Raw genomic sequence first — 22898 nt, forward strand, 5'->3', positions numbered from 1 at the left:
TGTACCTGTGTAGAACTGTAAAATTCTGCAGACAACAGCTGTGTGTACTTTTTTGTGTCCTTTTGCCTTTTTAATGTGATATGGCAACTTGGGGGTGAGGGGGAAGCCGCAGGTTGGAATTGAGCCCTGTCTGCTGTGGTACGGATGCAGCTTTGGTACACTGGGCACCCGCTTAACCAGGTAAGATACTGGGTGCCTCAGTAATAGGAATAATTACAGACAACTAATTACTGAAGATATACGTAAAGAATTATTAGCCATTAAATTACTGCATTTCACTCTATCCAACGAAATAATTATGAAAAGAAAGTTACAATGTTGTCGTTTTTCCCACACCTGCCAAAAAGATGTTCCTCTGGACTCACTGTCAGGTCTTATATTCTTTAAACCCTCTTTCTGATGGTACATATCTTCAATATCCTTTTATTAAAAAGTACAGTGATCCTCATTATCTTGGTTAACTCAATTAAAAAGTGATTGGGCCTCTTTAAAGTAAAATCCTGAGATATTGCTGAAAACGGCACATATCTGGAGGATAAACTACTTCGGTGCGCCTGCTCACTCTAATCTGTCTTTGTCCTGCATTTCCCTCGAGAAAATCTGCAGTATCACCATGAAATCTTTTTAAGGTGCCCAAAGCCCTCAGATTCTGTGCCCAGCTGTTGAAATGTTCAAGATACAGCAAAAGTTTATTTTACCTAAGATTCCTCCTGACGGCTGAATGACCGTGAGATGTAGAACAGTATTCATGGGATTTTGACCGATACTCTAACAGATGGTGTGTAGCATCAAACATGGCTGGGATTATGAATTCCATGTGTAGTGGATTGTGCTGTCCAATCCATATGACTGAGGCTTTGTGTGTTACCATCATATAAACTAATAATATAACAGTGTAAGCGGCGCTGCACACCAACTCCCCATTTATTATGATATATGAAAGATATAAAAATTAAAAGTAAACAATGGACCACACTCCAATCTCTCTGTGGTCTACAAGCAGCTAGACAACTGACATAAAGTCCACTAAATTTCCATTACAGATGTCTTTTGCAGGGTTTGTCCTCATCTGAATTGTGGGTCTACAGACAGAAGGTGTCTTATGTTATACAGACTGTAAGCCAAATTTATATTTGCGTAATTCTAAGCTTAATTTTTTATCAGATTTGATCAAGATTTGCTAGTGTAGTGCTAAAAACAGTTTACCCACAACCATTATTTAAGGGTTTAAAGCTTGTTACTGCTCATTACATTAATACAGACACTGTAAGTCATTGTCCTTTGTCTCTAAAGTTATACTCTCTGCATGTCTCAACATATGTCATTACACGACCTGTACTATTTGATGAAGTAAAGAATGACTAATGATCTGTGTAATATATTTAATGTGTTTAGGTAAACAGCCACTGGTTGGTTCAAACATTTCACCAAAGATCTAAGCTCACATTTTTGCCGTCATTTGACAGTTAAAAGTATAAAGACAGACAGAAACATTGTGAGAGAGAGAGAAGAGACATGCAGCAGCCATGTGGTAAGCATCTTAAAGGTCCGGTGTGTAGGATTTAGGAGGATGTATCAGCAGAAATGGAGTATAATATAATAAGTATGATTCTTTAGTGGTTACTCACCTGAAAATAAGAATCGCTGTGTTTTTCTTATCTTAGAATGAGCCATTTATATCTACATAAGGAGCAGGTCCTTGTGCACAGAGATCGCCATGTTGCACTGCCATGTAGCCCAGAATGGACAAACCAAACATTGGTTCTAGATTGACCATTTGCATTTTTGCATTTTCGCGTTGGCCTGCGTACTTTGCAGCACCTCCGGGACATGAGCGTCAGAAAAACACAATTTTTTTAAAGGTCAAACTGCTTTATTCAGTGTTTTGTGGTTTAAATCACCAGGTCCATTTGTTTTGGAGACCAACAGACCTCTGCAGAAAATTCAGCTCCCAGTTAAAACCTCCTGAAAGAGATGTGGCAATCTGCAATCCTCACAGCAGACAAAATAGGTGAGCACACATTTGCAAGTGCTTGGCTAATGGGCTGTCCATGACATGCTACAGGGTAGGAGAAACACTTTTTTTGTGAGGTGAGACTGGATTATTTAGTGTTTTTACCATTTTCAATCACCTGGCAGAGAGTCAGGGACCTTTGCAGATAATTTCAATAGTAGGAAAACCTCCTGAAAGAGCTGATGGCAATCTGCAATCCTCACCACTAGATGCTACTAAATCCTCCTAAATGTTACACACTGGACCTGTAATCATTAGGGCACTATGCTGCCATTCATTTCTTCATTTTGAGGTCCTGATGTCAAAATCTAGCTATAAGGCATTTTGTTATTTCACCATCTTAAGTTATACGTGTTTAAATACAATATAATTTCTTAGTATTCCAGCAAAGAAAAAAAATGTACACATTCTGGGAGTAACAGGAGACCCAGCAGCATATTTGTGCCCTGCAGCCCCCTGGCAGATTAGTCCAGCCATACTACTTACTTTAAGAGCCCATGTTTTTATGCCCATTGGTGTTTTTTCAGGGGAAGTGCACTTTCCTGTGCCATGTTATCTTGTCCTACTTCTCCTTCAGCTTTAAAAATATCAGAGACAAACCTAAAAAGAGAAACAGAGGGAGACCACAAGCAAACATACTCACTTTAGTGACAAATTTCTCACCTCACAGTGAAATGCCTAATAGTCAAAATGTCCAATTAGACCACGTGAGTCGTATGCACGCGTGGGTGTAGGCTATATATTTGCATTGTTTCCCACTACTTGTAAAGAAACTCAGAGGGATGAACTGAACCAAACACCTGGACAACGCTGTAAGAGTAGGTCGTGTTGACAGTCTTTTTGAAAAGGTATATTGAGCTTTGATCAGGGTCATGGAGGAACTGGCCCGGGAGAGCATCAGCCTGCTGGCCCGGTCTGCATCTCACGCGGACCCGCCGCGGCTCGGCTCGTTCGGCGCGGTGTTCATCATGCTGAAGTCTGCGCTGGGAGCCGGACTGCTCAACTTCCCCTGGGCTTTCCAGAAGGCGGGGGGAGTGACTACTGCCGTCAGTGTGGAGCTGGTGAGGATCACACACCTGCAACATTCAGACTACCAGCTGCTGTTGTCAGTGTATTGTTTAGAAAAAAGTGTTACAGACTTGTTGTGCACAGAGGGGCCCCTGCATGAGTATGACCCACACTTTGATGGGATTACTATAAACTTTAAAATTGACTTATATCTTTAAATATGTTACTCTTCAGTGGCTTTGGGGGGTTAGTTTGGCTGTTAGCCTGCAGACTGTGTATGTATAGACTCACCACCCTGCAGTCTCTCTCTGGTGTGAAAGAGGCACATCTTTTTCACAGGTGAGCTCTAATGAAGCTTCCAGTTTAGGTGAGGACCTGAACTTTCACTGCACTGCAGCAAAAAAAGTGTGTGTGTGTTTGTCATCGATGGATTGACTTTCCTAGAACTGGCCCAGGACTCAAAGAGGTCAAGGTGTTCCAAGGAGAAATTGAGTCATTTTTCTGTGTGTTCTCCCTCCTGCATATTTACGTATATTAAAATTCAGATGCAGTTCAAACAGTTATCAGCACAGTACAGTTATGGTTGTTTGTATGTATGTGCCCTGCAGGTTTCATTGGTCTTCCTCATCAGTGGTTTGGTCATCCTTGGCTATGCCTCATCAGTCAGCAGACAGAAGACGTATCAGGATGTAGTGAGAGAGGTTTGTGGAGGAGCTGTGGGTCAACTCTGTGAAGTCTGTTTCTGTTTCAACCTCTTCATGATATGTGTCGCCTTCCTCGTGGTGGTGCAGGACCAGCTGGAGAAATGTAAGTGCTGAGTGAAGTTATTTTCACAATGTAGGTTCTCTCATTGGCCACAAGAAAGCAACCCAGATGCCAGAAAACATGTTTGCATTGTACATTTTGGTAAACCACACATATGTTACATTGTACATTATTATGTGGTGGACATATAAATGATGGAACAGATGGAATTTTACATTTCTTTATGATTCAACAACCCTGTGGTTAACGTGTGGTTAGATGTAGGCACAAAAACTGCTTGGTTATGGCTAGGAAAAGCCAAAAACCCTGGTTTTGGTGGCATATGCACGGCTGAAGAAACTGCCAGTGTCTCAGTAAAACAACAACTGCTTTTTGTGGCACTATCCTCCAGTGGAAAAACAACGATGGATAAAACGCTATAAAGCCACTGGAAATACAACAATGTCCCAGGAAAAAAACAATCCGTTTAGTTGTTTGTTGGTCTTGAATGGTGGTTGACAGCATGGCGTCCTGCCTAGGTGTAACCCAGGTGTCAAGCAGCATATCATCATCAAGCGGTTTGTATGACATCCTGAGAAAATTCACACGCAACAGTTTATCTGATGTCCTACAAATGCGGCCCATGAATGACGTTATGTCCTTAACATAAAGTTACCTAATTAATGTAAAGTTACTGAGGTTACGTTTAGGAAAAGAAACATGGTGAAGATTGTGGAGTTTCAGTCAGCACCATCAGAGCTGCAGCAAACATCAGTAGCTACAGGAGCTAAGAAGTTAAGGTCTCATAATGGGCAAGTGTCAATTTTAGCTAAAAAAATAATTAAACTTCAAGTTAATGAATTATTTTTAATTGGCTAATTAATCCATCCATGTATTGCTGATTATCTGTGTCCATTAACATGATTGATTACATCATTAGGAATTATTGTATTGGCTGTTATATAATAATTAATAACTCTGGGCCATATTGTCCCGACTGGTTTTCCATCATACTTTTATACTTTGAACACTATGATCGTTAAACAGGTATTAGATTGCATTCTATGTGGTATGAAAAAGTTTTGAGTTTAACTATGTGAACCCTGCAGAGACCTTAGTGTCGGAGGCAGGAGAGACATTGAATAAGTGTGTTTGAATGTTTGTCAGTTATACAACTAACCACTTCATACAATCTCAATGTCCTTTTCCCTGTTACACTGTGAAAGACTTGGGTTTGTCTTTCTCTTAACAAGAACTATGGTCCCTAAACTTTTGTCCAAATGGACACTACACAGCTTTTCGGGCACTATCACCTGTCATAAATAATAAAGATATTTGCGTCTGTATTATGGCACAATGTTATAATGTTTTCATGTTGTCAAAGTATTCGTCTGAGTTTCTGATCAATTTGGCAGCCATTTCCCATATCAAAAAATTAATCTCTTTCCGACCACAAATCATCTGCACTTTAATTTTCATTCTAGCCAGTATTAGGGTAAAAACATATGACTGGGAGCAGTAATGCTACCCTTTTATTTTTTATCTTTTGTCTCCCTGCCGTTTTGTCCATCTGAAATGATTCAAATCCCTTTAATGTTTTTGCTCTGTTCCAATTTTAAACAGAGCATTTGATTGGATTTACAGACACACCACCACCACCAAAAATACAAAAAATCCATTTCCAATTCTGCAGAGCACAGTGCAGATGGAGCACTTTACTGTAGTGACATAAAGTGCTTCATATACATAAATGTTCTGTTTTAATTATTCTGTATGTACATCCACCAAGGTTGAAGTATGTATGTTGCAGCCATTAAAACAACATAAACCATATTGATAAGCAGGATGCAGATGTCAATGAGCTTGTAAAGGATACAGTGAGCGTGCATACTAAAACAGTTATATTACTGTTATTCTCATGTCTTTATTGCAGCAGATGAATAATGAGTCTGATTTTGACTTGTTCTTCTTCCAGTGTGTATTTCTTTATATGAGACAGTCACTGGGTCTGTCGAGGGAGAGATGCCGTATCACTGGTACACTGACCAACGATTTGCCCTCTTCATCATGTGCCTCTTCATCATCCTACCCCTTTCCATCCCAAAAGAAATCGGCATCCAGAAATACACAAGGTACACAACACTTATCTGTGCTCAGAATGACATCCAGCTGAGTGTAAACTTTGATGTGATCTAACCATTTTCTCCTCACATCAGTGTGCTGGGGACGCTGGCTGCTACGTATCTGTGTGTGGCTGTGATTGTCAAATATTACCTGATGGAGAGCCACACTGTTATAATAACTCCAGAGCACAGCCAAGGGTGAGTGACGCTGTTATTAATGGGTGCACACGTGTGTGTTTATCATTGGCTGTTGTTTTGTACTCATCAGTTATTGTCTGTGTGTGTTTGTCAGTGTGAGTTCGTGGGCTTCAATGTTCAGTGTGGTGCCGACCATCTGCTTTGGCTTCCAGGTAAGATCACACTCAGGATTTTAAGTGTGAGAGTAGTATGAACAAGTGAAGTTAAGTTTTCACTGTAGTAAATTAAAGGCTTTATATGTTTGGCATTATGGAGTTAACATCTTCCAAATAAAAAAGCACAGAGAAATGTAATGGAAAATCCTAGCTTCTCTATTTAAAGACACATCATGACTTCCTTGACCCTATGTACAGTACAGGCCAAAAGTTTGGACACACCTTCTCATTCAATGTGTTTTCTTTATTTTCATGACTATTTACATTGTAGATTCTCACTGAAGGCATCAAAACTATGAATGAACACATGTGGAGTTATGTACTTAACAAAAAAAGGTGAAATAACTGAAAACATGTTTTATATTCTAGTTTCTTCAAAATAGCCACCCTTTGCTCTGATTACTGCTTTGCACACTCTTGGCATTCTCTCCATGAGCTTCAAGAGGTAGTCACCTGAAATGGTTTCCACTTCACAGGTGTGCCTTATCAGGGTTAATTAGTGGAATTTCTTGCTTTATCAATGGGGTTGGGACCATCAGTTGTGTTGTGCAGAAGTCAGGTTAATACACAGCCGACAGCCCTATTGGACAACTGTTAAAATTCATATTATGGCAAGAACCAATCAGCTAACTAAAGAAAAACGAGTGGCCATCATTACTTTAAGAAATGAAGGTCAGTCAGTCCGGAAAATTGCAAAAGCTTTAAATGTGTCCCCAAGTGGAGTCGCAAAAACCATCAAGCGCTACAACGAAACTGGCACACATGAGGACCGACCCAGGAAAGGAAGACCAAGAGTCACCTCTGCTTCTGAGGATAAGTTCATCCGAGTCACCAGCCTCAGAAATGGCAAGTTAACAGCAGCTCAGATCAGAGACCAGATGAATGCCACACAGAGTTCTAGCAGCAGACCCATCTCTAGAACAACTGTTAAGAGGAGACTGCGCCAATCAGGCCTTCATGGTCAAATAGCTGCTAGGAAACCACTGCTTAGGAGAGGCAACAAGCAGAAGAGATTTGTTTGGGCCAAGAAACACAAGGAATGGACATTAGACCAGTGGAAATCTGTGCTTTGGTCTGATGAGTCCAAATTTGAGATCTTTGGTTCCAACCGCCGTGTCTTTGTGAGACGCAGAAAAGGTGAACGGATGGATTCCACATGCCTGGTTCCCACTGTGAAGCATGGAGGAGGAGGTGTGATGGTGTGGGGGTGTTTTGCTGGTGACACTGTTGGGGATTTATTCAAAATTGAAGGCACACTGAACCAGCATGGCTACCACAGCATCCTGCAGCGACATGCCATCCCATCCGGTTTGCGTTTAGTTGGACGATCATTTATTTTTCAACAGGACAATGACCCCAAACACACCTCCAGGCTGTGTAAGGGCTATTTGACCAAGAAGGAGAGTGATGGAGTGCTGCGGCAGCTGACCTGGCCTCCACAGTCACCGGACCTGAACCCAATCGAGATGGTTTGGGGTGAGCTGGACCGCAGAGTGAAGGCAAAGGGGCCAACAAGTGCTAAACACCTCTGGGAACTCCTTCAAGACTGTTGGAAAACCATTTCAGGTGACTACCTCTTGAAGCTCATGGAGAGAATGCCAAGAGTGTGCAAAGCAGTAATCAGAGCAAAGGGTGGCTATTTTGAAGAAACTAGAATATAAAACATGTTTTCAGTTATTTCACCTTTTTTTGTCAAGTACATAACTCCACATGTGTTCATTCATAGTTTTGATGCCTTCAGTGAGAATCTACAATGTAAATAGTCATGAAAATAAAGAAAACGCATTGAATGAGAAGGTGTGTCCAAACTTTTGGCCTGTACTGTATAAAGGAAGGGGTGCAGGTAGCCTTCCATTTCAAAAGAACAAGCCTTTGTGCTAACAATGACTTAAATGCAATCACATTCGATTAGTATTAAGTAAAAACCCTGTCATGTTAGAGGTATGCCAAATAGTGCTCTAAATGGTTCAGGATCTATTGTTTTCTTGCAAATATATGAGTATACCTCAAATATAGACGTCCAGAAGTTACATAATGAGTTGCATGACCAGAACATGTGTCTCATTGTGACAGGAGATTGTTTGCATCTAGGACAACTGTCATCAAACATGGAGAACACTTTTGACAGTTTAGCTTTAGTGAAATAGAGATGGTGACAGAGCTTGAACTGCAGCAGGCAGTAACTGATTCAAATGGATGAGAAATAAATGTGACTAATGCTGAGATTCCAGATGTTGTCGGGGATAGTCATCCTCGTCCTAAGGTCTTGTTCCCAGGCATCTTTTGTCCTGGTTAGTGATGGAGGATTTATGTGCTGGATTAGATCATATACTTTAGAAATCTGTCCTTTAAGGTTTGACTCAGACTGTAAACATTCCTCAAGGGGGCAGTTTGGTGGGAGGAGGGGTGACGTTGTGTACTGTGTAATGATAAACTACAAACCTGTAAAAAGCTGAAATAAGATCAAGGAATGTCATTTTTTGAATTAAAGCATCAAAAGAGATGAATGAATTATTTACAAAAAGGTCCTTATGAAAACTGTGCCCTCTCTGTGCCATAATTTGAACGCTAGGTCCATGAGGGCCAGAGGGAAAAAAGGATTTGAAGTGATGGGAGCAAGACTGAGTGTATGTTTAAAGCCAAAATGGCTCCGACATTGGAACCAAATTTTGACAATGTTGCCTATTGGCAAGCTTATGTGTTAGCATAGCCTATAGTTAGCAAGCTAACTCGATAACCCTACAGTGTTACTGAGGATTTTGTTCAATTGTACTAAATTCAATTTGGAAAACTTATCTTAGCTCGAAATGAGCACAAAGGAATTTTGAAAAACGCACAGAGGCAGCGCACTGATGACGTCAGAGAACAGTGATTGATTGATTGCAGTGCTTGTCCAGGATTGCAGTGTGGGATGTTGATCCAGGAACATGTTGTACGTAGCTAAATCCCACTGTGTCTTATAATCCACCCATAACTTTAATATCTGTTTATTTATTTCATGTAATATCATCAAAGCCATGTTCAACAATGTTATTGCAATTCACATATTTTCGTCATATTGTGCAGCCCTAATTTTAGAAACAGTAGTAGAAGATGTCAATAAAGGGATTCCATGTATTGAGATATGCTAACTAATTTACCCAGTGTTCATGATACTCTCATTAAATTACAAAAAAAGCAGGCAGGACTTTGGATAACTAAAAACTGATCTCAATAATCAGTGTGTGCCTGTGTGTGTCGGCAGTGCCATGAAGCCTGTATCGCCATCTACAGCAGCATGGAGAACCAAAAGCTCTTGCACTGGGTGATCATTTCTGTACTCTCCATGTTTTTCTGTTTACTCATCTACACTCTAACCGGTGAGTTCAGTTCTAAAGTGTCAACCTCAGTGCATTGTGTTCTTACCTGAAGGCTGCTCATCACATCCAATCTCTCCATCTCCAGGTGTGTTCGGCTTCATGACGTTTGGACGAGCGGTTGCCTCTGATATTTTGATGTCATATCCAGGAAATGATGTGGTCATGATCATTTCCAGATTACTTTTTGGAATATCGATTATCACCATTTATCCTATTATTCTTCTTCTGGGAAGGTGAGAGACACCAAAGTTGCCTTTTCTGTATATTTTGAGTTGTTGCGTGTGTTTCAACACCTAACATGTTGTCTGTGTCAGATCTGTCATCCTGAACCTGCTGCTGCGTGTTCAAAGACGTCGTCGAGGAATTGTCACTCATTCATTTGAGAGTCGCTGCAGAGTTGTTCTCACTGTGATCTGGATCACCATCACTCTTCTCATCGCCATGTTTGTCCCGGACATGGGTGAGGTCATCAGTGTCATTGGAGGAATCAGCGCCTTCTTCATCTTTATTTTTCCTGGTATGTAAACAACCTTAACTTTTAATCTGTGTATGTACATGTCTGTGACTTAATGAGCAATGTATGGCTTTGTATTTTTACATGATTTTTATTTGTTGTATCATATTAACTTGTCAGTCTCCTGTAAATCACTTTGAGTTGAACTAACCTTTATAGAATACATCGTTTGATAGCTACACATGTGACTCAGTAATGTAACCCCGGTGGTGTGTGTGTTTGTGTGTTGCAGGTCTTTGCTTAATGTTCACAATGCAAACTGAACCTGTGAATCCAAGAGTCAGGTGAGTGTGCACTTACAGACACACATGAGATAATTATCAAGATGCTTTGTTATACAAGTCCATCATTTTCTGAATTCTTTCCTAATAATTTTCAATACATTTCCTGGAAACAATCCTGAAATATGGGACTACTTACAGGGAAAATACAGACAATTGGTGTTCAGCTGGTTCACTTTCAATGAATTCCAATTGCTAGTGTAACCTAGAGAGTCTTTAAGTCACTTGAGAGCAACTTAGCATCAGGTCAACAGGTCAACTCAACATGAATTTGTTTACAGGCAAACATACAATTTAACATTTATGTAGAATTAAGTTTCAGATAGTGACTGAATTATGAATGAATATTAATTTGGGTTTAAATTGAGATTTTCTTTGAAGGAATTCCTCTTTATCCTTTAATTAGAACCAAACTAGTTCTTTTTCTCCAGGAACATTCCTAGGAAATTGTTAGGAAATTACAAACCTGAAGGTCCAGTGTGAGGAGAGCATTGCAGATTGCAACAAGCTGAAACCTCTCCCTTCAGTGTTCTTTGTTAAGAAGGTTTTTACCAGCAGCTGAATTATCCACAGACGTCTCTTTCTCTCCAAAACAAATGGACAAGGTGATTAAAACCAGTAAAAATCACTGAATAAAGCAGAGCCATGTTCCAAATAAAATCCTGCAGCTGGTCATACAAACATGACCATGAGGTCACGACGTGGAGAGTGACAGTTACAAAAGTAGCAAGCAAGAAGCAATCTGCCTTAGTCAGTCCACAGAGTCCTACTTTTAGAGCACGGTTTGCATTGTCTCCCAAGAAGGAAAGAAAAGTGTTTCTTATTTTGTAGAACTGAAATGTTTGTCTTTCCAGAAAAAAAGAGGTCTCGAGGGCATTCATTTCCAGAGCTGATTTGATCCATTGTGTTTTAACATGAGGATGCTTTAATAATGGAAATGATGATTAATGACTATTAATTAAAGTTGAAAATGTATATTGTCTGTACTGGTGTTTCTCTTGATGTCCTTTGATCTTTACAGGGTGATTTTATCAGTTTGGGGAGTCATAACTGTTGTAGTTGGAGCCTTCATCTTTGGACAGAGCACAACCATCGCAGTCATGGAGCTTTGCGACAAATTCTGATCTTCACACCAATATCACCACTACACTATCTGCAGCCACTGCTTCACTGTGACTTCACAGCGTTTTTTTTTTTTTTTGCACAACTGAAAGTTGCATTTGTAAAGGTGGTTTTAGTTGTATATATGATCCTTCAAAGGTCATCCACGACCTGGATACAAAATATATATTCACTATGTGAGAATGTAATATTTCTGTGTGTGTGATACATAAATATTGGACTTAAATGGATTGTTAATGGACAATTATGTAATATTAAAGAGAAGACCTGCCTGTGTCTGGATCTTTGAATCCACTGTCTGACTTCAGGCGAAGAGAGGAATGTATTGTTAGGTTTTTAATTGTTATGTATGTATAGGATGTGTATCCGTAGAGGTATCCTTGAGCAAGATACTGAACCCCAGATTGCCCCCGATGGCTGTTCCATCGGTGTGTGAGTGTGTTAAAAATTGAGTAGCAGGTGGCACCTTGTTTGGTAGCCTCTGCCACCAGTGTGTGAATGTGTGTGTGAATGGGAGAATGTGACTCGTAGCGTAAAAAGCGCTTTGAGTGGTCAGATGACTAGAAGGTGCTATACAAATACAGGTCCATTTTCCATTTACCATTTAAATTAATCATGTATGTCAATAATATATTTATAGTATATAACATTTTTTTCTGGATTGCTAAAACATGCTTCACAAAACTGGAATCCACTTGATCTTCATCATCACCTTGTCAGCACAGCAGAAGTCTTCTCGTGCAGATGTGTTACCAGTATTTGACTGGTGTCACACATTTTACAAACCCTTTTTCAAAACAGCTAGAAAGACCCCAAACTCTGTTGGATTAACTGTGTTAAACAAAAGGAAAAGATCTATTCACAGCTGACACAAAGTACGTGCACAGTTATGAATCTCTGATGCACCTGTGAAAAACTCTTTCAAACAACTCTTTAATCAGCGGTCAGTTTGTATCCATCTATAAAAGATGCCACCTCTGTGTTGCTATTTGCAATCATGGATCAAGGAAGAAAAAGTAAGGAGAGGAAGAGACCGTTATTAAGCATTTCTGAGTTTGAAAAATATGAAGACAAGATGGGTAAAACCCTGTATTGCTATAGCAGTCCAGCCAAAAAGAATGACATGAAAAAATTCTGATTGACTACAATAAAAAAATGTTTCTGAGTATTTCTGAGGTTGGGTAACATTTTTTATTTGTTCTTTTGTAAGTAAATAATGCGGCACAAAAGCTGCACTATACTCTAGGTGCTCGATGCAAGTATTACATGTCAACGACAGTTACGTGTCAAACAAAAAACTGTAGATATAAGAATAAGAATAAATAATAATAAGAATAAAGTGGATGAAGAAAACTTTCTTAGAAGATGTTTCTTTTACAGTGTTTCAACAGGGCATCTCAAAAGGTGTAAAAAGTGCTGCTGCAGACTGGCAGGGTTTGGTATCTCTTGTAAAATCATCTTTGGAGGAGAGAATACAATTCATGTTGTGATATGCTTGCTTGCTTTTTGTGCTTGCTATACAGTAACTATGCAAAGTATCGACAAATGATGCGGGCATATAAGACAAATTAAGGCTCATATTGACAACTGTATTTTATATTTTGTTGTCCACTATGTAATGACTGATTGAAAGAATGCAATTATTTGACCACAAGTTGTGTTGTGTGAAGGAAATATTTGCTTTTGTTGCATGTGTTTAGTTTCTTGTGAGTGTGAGAGCATTTTGCAAATCAATGGCTTTCAGTTTATGCCTGTATCTGAACTGCTATGAAAATTCTTCTGAATGAATAAATGTGTCCAAACAATTGAGAAAAACTGTAGATAACAAATCACAGTGTCGCTGCCTCTTTAGTCTCATTTGTACTTGCAAACACTGCCAGGGGGCAGTATTGCACTACTGAAGCATTATTTATTTCTCTATGTAGTCACCCATTCATGCATGTGTGGAGCGGCATATTGAAATCACAGATAAGAGAAAAAACAGTTCTTATCATTATTGTGGTGTGAGGGATCTTTCAGACAAGCAAGCAGCACGTGTATATCAACTAAGCAAGACATTATTGTTTTAATACACACAGATGGATTTTATGCCCTTGAAATACATGTTCACATCCAAGTGAATGATATTTATATTGTTTTCTCTCAAGCACATGATTCTTATCCCTCCTCTGGATTTTTCTGTTCTCTCTCTCCACTGACCTCCACATGGCCTGAATCGTATCGGTGACATAAATCTGCAGCTTTCATTGAGCACAGATTGATGGCTGAGGTATGCTGAATATCCATGTTTATTGTTTATTGACTTCAAGCTTAAAGGAGTTATAGCGCGCTGCCTGTGGGTGTGCACACACTCACACATGTGTGTTAGTGAATAATGATTTACAGTAAACAAAGAAAATGAGTGCTGTATCTGTGCCTGGAGGGGTCTACTTAAAAGCAACATATAGGGCACGCTAACTTCACATACAGATCTGTGTGAACACACACAGAACAAGAACATTCAAAAACAGACCTTGTAGAAACCCACAGCTGCTCCGTACAGACACTTCAGCTATATTTGTGTCATCTTGTGCAGCGTTAATGTCCTTAAGGGAAAACCTCAAACTGTGATACTCTACTTGTGTTTAGCCCATGGGATTATATTTCAGCCTTCTGACCAATTGACTAAATCCCCTAAATGCGGGCAAAAAAATCCTTGAAAATCACACAAACTCCTTCTTGAGTCCTACTGCTGCACTCTCTGTCAACTGGCCCACAGATTTGTAAAGGCAACTCAGCAGTCCTGGGAAATTCGGCTAACATGCAGGAGATTAGCACTTCAGCTCACTGTCTCATCTCATACCTCCTAAAAGGAAAGAATAGCCTATCGTAGTTATGACTTCACAACGGCCATTGTTCTGTTTCATACCAAAAAATGAAAATAAGAGTTTCCAGCCTGTTAGTGAGTCTGTGAAACTATACTTAGGCACAGTGAACGTCAGCATGCTAACGTGCACACAATGACAATGCTAACATGCTAAGGTTTAGCAGGTAAACGTTTACCACTTCACTTTGGCATGCTATCATGCCAGGGTGCAGTGCTAACAATTTTGAAACTTTCAGAATTGGGGTCAGAGGTCATCTACAGGGGCATTTCAGGAGTAAAACACTTGGCATTGAATGTTTTTCATGTCAAAATCTAAATATCAGGCTCATCTGTGTTTCTCTTCTAGGCTTTTACACAAGTGGTTTATAATGAAAAAAATACATCTCCTCCATAGCTCTGCTCTCTGTCCAAAGATTTAGAGATAATAGATTAAAAATATCTTAAATAATCTCTGATATTCTTTACATCCATGTTAATTATACTGGGAATTTTAGATTCAGCACCTGCATTAAATAGAACACAGCAGCAGCGGCTTCTTTATTATGGTTTGATTGCAGCTAAAAAAAATAATTTTGACATCCCCGAGGAAGAAGGAGGAGCATATGTGTGTGTACTTTTTGTGTGTTTGTTTATGTCCGATGCTATCTGTTGTATTTGCTCTGTTTTTCTTAAATGAAAATGGAAACTGCGGTCTCACATTGTTTACCTTGAAACCTTTCTTTAATAAATCCTAATTAAAGCGACACTTACCTATTAATATGCTATTAATAAGTTGATGGCACACTAAAATGTAAGTGAATTCCACCAGAGATTAAAACTCATAATTGTACCATTGTCATATGGTTCTAAGAAAACTCTGACTAATCATTGCATTCGGACCGAATCCCCACATGGAGGCCTCCGACTGACGTAACCGCTCTTTGGAGGGGGACTTTGGAGGGAGGTGGGAGTTGTGGATGTGGATGCAAGAAAGGTAAGAGTAGCTTTAAATGAAACAATCATTACCATTTAAAAGTATGATCAGAGAGCTATAGTTTGGACTTGTTAGTTTTTTTCCTTAGCTAGGCTAAAACAGTTGTTGCCGGTTGTTAGCTTAGTCTGACAACTGACAATTGGGAATGTTTGTCACATTCTCTTCAAGGTTGCCTGTCACATGTTCTTTGTTTTGTTCTTTGCATTGTTTATAAGTATGAAAAATGCACTAATAGGAATGATATTTCCTGCTTATGTTCTCTTAGTGCCTGAGCTGGTTAGGTACCTCACCATGGGGATTTGACAATCCATATCTTTTAAACAGAGTAAGCTTCAGGAGATTAAGGTCACTATATTCCTACCTGACACTTAAGGCTTCCATTACACATTAAAAGGGAATCTATTTAGGATTTTAAATAAAAGTGAAAACTGTGACGACCGACCCCGTTCTCCCCTACAGTTGAGGCTGATTAGAGTGTTAGTACATTTGCAGGTAAAAGAATTAAAGAAAACAAAATTTTGATCTGATGATGCCACTAAAGAAAAGTCAGTTAGTTATTACAGTTCAGCCCGCCGAGAACAGGAATGTCTGTGAGCCATTTAATGTCAATCTGTCAAATAATTGTCCAGATATGTCAGTTTGGACCAAAGTGATGGACTTAGAGACAGACCAATACTGCCATCCGTAAAGCCGTATCCAGCAGCATGGCTAAAAGTCTTTCATTAGATTATCTTTTCATTTTCCTCAGCCTGTGAAAAATAATTTCCAGTCCTCATTATTATGCTGTCCCCTGTAGCTACTTTGTTATTGAAAGATTACTTGTAATGTAGGCTTCTTGCAGTCCTAATTAATGAAATGGCAATTTGTAGCAACGTCCCTTTTAAATGTTAATTGTTTCTGATAAGAGCGAGAGTCCTGAATGATTCTGTGACTTTGTATGTGTGTGTGTGTGTGTGTGCGTGTGCAGTTTCTCTCACAGTCACTGTCACATCGATTGAAATCTGGATGCCTTTTGTGTTCAGGATGGGAAGAAACGCTGTATAGCTCCTGTTTAATTTGCAGAATAACTGGCAGTTTTATGACCGATTAAGAAGAGGGATGTTATTGTATCGCTGTGTGTGCATCTAACAGTCAACTGTCGGTCTGTCTGTATGCATGTATGGCACGATTGTGTGCATGTATTGTGTGTGACCTTGTTTTCTATGCATCAAGGTTATGACCAGCGGGCTGAGATCATCATAATGGAGATAACATGCATCCATCACTTTGCTGCTCAGGCCTTTATTGAAGTGGTGACAGAGGATCTTTGACCTTCTGGCCGAACTCTGTAGGATAATCACTGGAGTGGCAATGAGCTCAGGTGAAGGAGAGGCCTCTGTCATCTTGTGTGAGTGCAGCACATCAGGATTACATTAAATCCTATTTGTGATGCTTAAAGTGTCTTTAGATGTTTTAACAGTATATCTTCTCTACCACATAGTTGATTTTGTTTCATTTGTAGACAAAACATTGTGTGCACGGAGCAAATGAACCATAACGACAAAACAACCCATTAAATTGCATTCTGATCTACTTTGAACAATTTTCATTTCATTGATTAATCTTTATATCCAGTAAGAAAAGCAGAATTTGAACTTTAGCATAACTTTAGCATGACAGAAGTTTAATTAGCTGAAATGGGAATGTGCAAATTTTTGTAAAATGTTTGTAACAATAATGTGAAGATCTTTTCAATTCACACCGTCTCATAGTTGTGTCTCTATTGATTGTTTCTCAGACTGAAGGGGAATAGTCACACAAACGAACTGTGAAGCTAACATCAGAGGAGGATTGTCGGATCTGCAAAGCCCCAGAAACTTGACTAATTACATTTAGTCCAGCAGTTAGATATGGTGAATGTACAGAAAGATACATGATTCAAAATTAATCCCATCGTTATATTTACACACAAGACTCTGAATAATGATGAAGAATAAAAAACAGCTGACTGCATGTTGAATTTATTCATCCTGTCATGTGCATTTGGGCTTCATTCACCCACTTTGCTTCATCCTCCCATTCAATTACAGCAGTGAAGTGATGACCGCTGCATTCACATACTTCTGGGGAAAAAATACATAATGACAAAAAAAGCCCATACACATAGTAACTTTTTACCATTTTAAATCTAATTACAAAATCTTGATTTCTTAAGATGTTACAGTTTTAATGCCGGGGGTAGCAGGCCAAGCAAAGCACCCCAGTCGTCCCTCTCCCCAGCAGCGCTTTCCAGCTCCTCCTGGGGGACCCCCAAGGTGTTCCCATGCCAGATGAGATATGTAGTCCCTCCAGCGTGTCCTGGGTCTACCCCAGGGCCTCCTACCAGTGGGACATGCCCGGAACACCTCCAATGGGAGGCGTCCAGGAGGCATCCTGATCAGATGGCCAAGCCACCTCAACTGACCCCTTTCGATGTGACGAAGCAGCGGCTCTATTACGAGCTCTTTCCGGATGTCTGAGCTCCTTACTCTATCTCTAAGGCTGAGCCCAGCCACCCCATGCCACTGTCACACGGTCACCCAGCTGCTTGTATCCATGATCTCATTCTCCTGGTCACGACCCAGAACTCATGGCCATAAGTGAGATTTTGGACGTAGATGGACCAGTAAATAGAAAGCTTTGCCTTCTAGCTCAGCTCCCTCTTCACCACGACGGTCCGGTCAGTGAAATAGAATTATTTAGCTATAATAAACACAGATGTTCTCAGTAAAGTGAACTAAATAGTCGACTAAATGCATTTCTGTTAATAAGTAATAAGTCAATATAATGTGTTAGGTAGCCAATGCATCCATATAGAAAGAAGAAACCAGCTGGTCTTGTCTGTATTATGTCCAAATGTAGAAAATAAAAACACTTAAAGTCTACCGCCATGCTATCATCTCTGTGAGGATGCTTTGAGCTAAATGCCTTATTTTCATAGACTATATAAAAAGTAGACATAGCCACGTTGACATCACCCATTGGACTACAATTTTGAAGCTTCAAGTTTTGCACTTTTGCAGTCACCATCCTGTTTTTTTGGAGCTAGAAGTGACCATATGTGGATGAAAGGGTGGAGCTGTGTAGGAGTGAGGGGTGGATCTGACTGAGAATCCATGACACCACCATGTCAGCAACTTGTCAATGACAAGGTGGCCACGCCTGAAAGCATATCCTGCTTTATCGTCTGTTTTACTAGTGATGGGATCATAATTTACAAAATGAACATCACGCTGTACTGGAGAAGACTTGAAACTAGTGATTGAGACCATGAACTCATTAGGAACATGTTTACTGAGGTAATAAATAAGGGTGATAAATAGAATCATTGTCTCATTGACTTTTATACAATGGGACTTCTTTTTGCAACCAGTGGAGTCACCCCCTGCTGCCCATTAGATAACTCCTTGGGTGTTTTACGTTAGTATGCAAACATCTGCATTAAACATACTGAGTCTAATGGGAATGGGATTAGCTTGGCTGATCATTAACAAATTATTGGACAAATTTGACCTGGTGATGGCGCTACATGAAAGGTTACAATTCATCCACTGGGACCCATGAGCGCCTGTGCAACGTTTTATGACAACCATCTCCAAACATCCAATCGCCTTGAGGTTAATGCAATTATAATCAAAAATGTCAGCCTCTTGGTACTAGGGGACAACTGAAGACAGCAGGATACACATTCTGCATGCTAGTGTTTATACACTGTTAGTGGTGTTAAAGCTGAACAATGAAAATAAACAAACCAACAGAACAGCTGTTTTCAGTAATTACTTATCTCACATGGAAGTTTAGACAGTTTGGAGACATGATCCTGTCCAAAGTGCAAGCGGACTTTGAACTCCAGTTTATACCAGTAATACATCTTATTCAAAAAGGCGCCTTTCCAAATGCCCAGATCACCTTACAGAGCATAAAAATAAAATGCCAACAAGTAAAAAACATACAATTATTCCATCTATTAGAGGGCTGAGAGAGATTTTTCCAAATTTTCAAAATATGAAGTGCAATGGCTAACCATCTAAAGTGAACATAAATGGCTCAGTTTGTTATTTATCTCTTTGCAGGTAGGTTTTGAGCACACAGGACACTTTTAAAAAACTGGCGTCACTGGCCAAGTCACACGGTTGGTTTGTGAGCGGAGACCTCAGTGAGCTGCAGGCTGGAGGGGACTAGAGAGTGGCTGCCCTTTAGGAGTAATATACTACACCCAGTATGGATGCTGTCTGTCTCCCTTCCCATTTGCAGAGCACATTTAATGTTTTCATGGTCACACATGACCTTTAAAACTCCCAATCTCTTTAATATCACTTGTGATATATGTGCCGTTGCATTTGATTTGAATACTGTAAACTCAGAGCTTTCCTTGTCCCCTAAGGGCCCCTGTTTATTATTATTTTTTACATGACTAAATAAAATTCCCTTTAAATACCTTTGAAGTAATTTTCTAATAAACCAATTTACCAAACAATGTTAAGGTTAGCCCTGGTTAATTGAGCTGCAGAGATGTAAACAGAGTCTTTTAATCCAGCAGTTAGTATGCAAACAAAACTTTTTATTGTTTTGTTTGTCTTCACAACACAGTACTGCAGGATTAACCTTCACATCATCTTTGTTTTTAGACTTTTAATCTCCAGAGCTCTTATCAGAATATCCACAATTAGTTATTTATTTCCTCTCTCAGAACCTCTTCAAACACTTGACTGAATCGAGTGCATTTGTCCATCCACACTTGCGTGGACTGTGGGAGCATTAAGATATAAATAGAAACAATGCACACATAAATATTACAAGAGGCGTCACTGTTATAGCAGTAAATCTGACGACAAAATGTTTACACCCCCCTTTTTTGGAAATCCTAATTGCACCTGGATATCCCAAAGGTGCATTATTTATGTATGAGACTCCCTCTGTGAGTGTCCTGTTTTCACTCAGTCACATATTTCTTATTTAAGCCTGAATTACCTTTTCATGAGCAGCATATGTGATCTGTGTGACGTATGTTGGACGGGGAGAAAAATGAATGCAGGGATACAAACAGTTTGTAAAGCCCGTTCAAACATGGCATTAAAACATTTTTCATCAGCTCATACTGCGGAGAGCTCTAATAATTATATAACATGATGACACAGATCAGTTCACTGTGGATAATCTGGCTGGAAAGATGCACACACAAGCAAATCCAATAGAATAGAGGATCATAGAGTTTATTCAACAGCCAGAGACTCAAATTCCTCTGAATACAAGCATAAAGAGAAAGTTAAACTGCAACACGGGCCTTTGTATTTAGTTATTTTGCTATAATAATGTTTACAGTTATAATCTATGTTAATGCATCAACAAAAGGTCAAAACAGTAATGAACCAAAGCACTGAAGAAAGGAACAGCATATTGTTTTAGACCTTACAAGATAACAAGCTAATAAATTGGGTTTATTGTTCTGTAATTGTTGCTTCAGGCTACGTGATGTCTGAAAGATTTATTTTATTTGTATCTGATCTTAGATTTAAAATGATGATTGAATTAATTAGCAATGTTGTTGACAGTATATATTACAGTTTCCTGTAATAGTTCAAATTCTCAGACCCCAGCAGCTCCTTTAATTCACTTTCTTGCATACATTTTCATACATACAGTTTGTGTTTTCTCAGTATGTGTTTGCAAGATTTTTTTAAAAATCTAATTCACAGATCCACTTATACTCTGGCCATAAATCTTTATCTTTCCACACATCCAAGAGAAGCTGGCTGCAAACAAGATTGTAGTCAGTGTCCAGCAGTGTGTCTACATCCAGGTCCTTTAAAAAACATATAACTTTTTTCATGCAATTATTTCTGTCATTTATACAGAGCATATTCAAACTCAATCCTCTGTCTCTGACAATGCAAATGCTGTTGTACATATATAAAGAAAATTAATAACAATGCCTAGGATCAGTGGTGGAGAGTAACCAAGTACATACTCGAGTACTGTATTGAGGCAAATAACTGTTTGCTATGTAAAGATATAGTCAAGTAATGGCAACCTGAGCAGAGAATGGAGTCACGTTACCTCTGTGTGTGTGTTGTATTCCGAGCTTCTCTGTTCTTTGTTGTGGTAGACATACTGGCTGCGCGTCCATGTTAGTGCACGTGAGTCCCTGTGTGTGTATCCCACTGGCGAGCTAATCGCCTCCGCTCTGTACTGGGCTTGATGGTTGCTGCTGTTAATGGCCATGACATTGTCATGAAAGTTTAGCACCCACCCTCCAGTTCCCTCCTACGTAAATACCATTAACCCCGTCAACACTGTTGCCATTGGTGGCAATGTTCACGCTGTTAGCACTGTTTGCACTGTTAGCATCATTAGCTGCTAGCTGCCTGCTCAGCTACCTTCATGTTGACAGCCATGGGCAGAAAATCCCAGCTCAGAATCATTCATATACTCTGCATGTCATATACTCTCCTGTGAGTACAGTTTTGAGATGCACATGTTCTCTCTCTGTAAAGTTTCTGGTGTCAAAAGCATTCTTGCTTCCATTTGTACTCTGTTTTGCTGTCTGTAGCAGTATTGACCAAGCGTGTTTGAGCGGCAAGTAAACAGTCTGTGTGGAGATCAAAAGAGGCAGAATGCATTGGCCAAAATGCAGTCTGTGGATAGGCTGGCTCTCGTCTGACAATGACTCAATTTTATACTAGCTTTTTAAAACTGTATCTGCGTTCATATGCAAATATGTTTTTATAAAGATTAGCCAAAATGACTGTAGCACAGAAGAAGAAGTCTTGGCGCAGATATCCGTTTGCTACACAGGATCTCCTGAAATATTGGTCTTTGCTCCCAGAGGCTTATCGTCGTCATGATAGTCAATGGGTTCTGAGATTGGTTTTAAGGCTATTAAATTAGCATTGTTGAAGGAAGTGTGAGACCCACGATTTGCAATGGCAATATCTGTAAACTTTAAACAAACTGCAAAATTAAAATCAATACTGAGCGCAATAACTGCAGGAAGTTTAGCTAAAAGCAATTTGGATGAACCTCCTGTGAATTTTTCATCAGAGATCAGGGCTGCCGTTTATAGCGAGTGTGGGCTCTATGAATATAGGTTGTGTTTGGATCTTCACCAGAAAGGCCTCGTGACCACGCTGCACCCTGAAGCTTCGGCAACCCCTACTAGCGGTCGGCACCCCCATGCTGGGATCCAGTGCATTATACCATCAATAATTATAATCAAATAATATAGTACACGGTATATTCTTGTGAAATGGTACTTTCTGCATATTACTTCTGGCACATTTTGATGCTGATACCTTTGTTCTTTTACTTGAGTACAATTTTGTATGCATGACTTTTACTTGTAATAGAGTAGGCTATTTTTCCTATGCTATCTCTACTTCTCTACTTCCATCTCTGCCAATAATGATAATATAAATGTAAAATGATAAATGAAAAGTATAAAATAAATCTTCAAGTGTAATTGTTTTATATTATTTAGGTAATGATAATTAATAAGTACATACATATCTACTGTTAATTTTTTA

General features: G+C 39.4%; 1 protein-coding gene across 1 annotated transcript; it reads left to right on the top strand.

The window, feature by feature from the left end:
- The first annotated feature begins 2801 nt into the window (after positions 1–2801).
- On the top strand, positions 2802–13329 carry LOC117258718 (putative sodium-coupled neutral amino acid transporter 8). The gene is made up of 10 exons (XM_033629825.2): positions 2802–3075; positions 3631–3829; positions 5742–5898; positions 5983–6087; positions 6182–6239; positions 9487–9601; positions 9687–9834; positions 9916–10118; positions 10348–10399; positions 11418–13329. The coding sequence occupies exons 1-10, from the start codon at positions 2887–2889 to the stop codon at positions 11518–11520; spliced, it is 1329 nt and encodes a 442-aa protein (XP_033485716.2). The 5' UTR covers positions 2802–2886; the 3' UTR covers positions 11521–13329.
- Positions 13330–22898: the final 9569 nt, after the last annotated feature.

This window comes from Epinephelus lanceolatus, chromosome 2 (genome assembly GCF_041903045.1).
Source record: "Epinephelus lanceolatus isolate andai-2023 chromosome 2, ASM4190304v1, whole genome shotgun sequence".
In the NCBI taxonomy this organism is placed as follows: domain Eukaryota; kingdom Metazoa; phylum Chordata; class Actinopteri; order Perciformes; family Serranidae; genus Epinephelus; species Epinephelus lanceolatus.

Excerpts from the sequence above, each read along its gene's own strand:
- LOC117258718 (XM_033629825.2), top strand. The coding sequence starts at position 2,887 with ATGGAGGAACTGGCCCGGGAGAGCATCAGCCTGCTGGCCCGGTCTGCA. Across the intron at positions 9,835-9,915 it reads ATTATTCTTCTTCTGGGAAG|ATCTGTCATCCTGAACCTGC; the intron begins GTGAGAGACACC and ends TGTCTGTGTCAG. Across the intron at positions 10,119-10,347 it reads CTTCATCTTTATTTTTCCTG|GTCTTTGCTTAATGTTCACA; the intron begins GTATGTAAACAA and ends TGTGTGTTGCAG.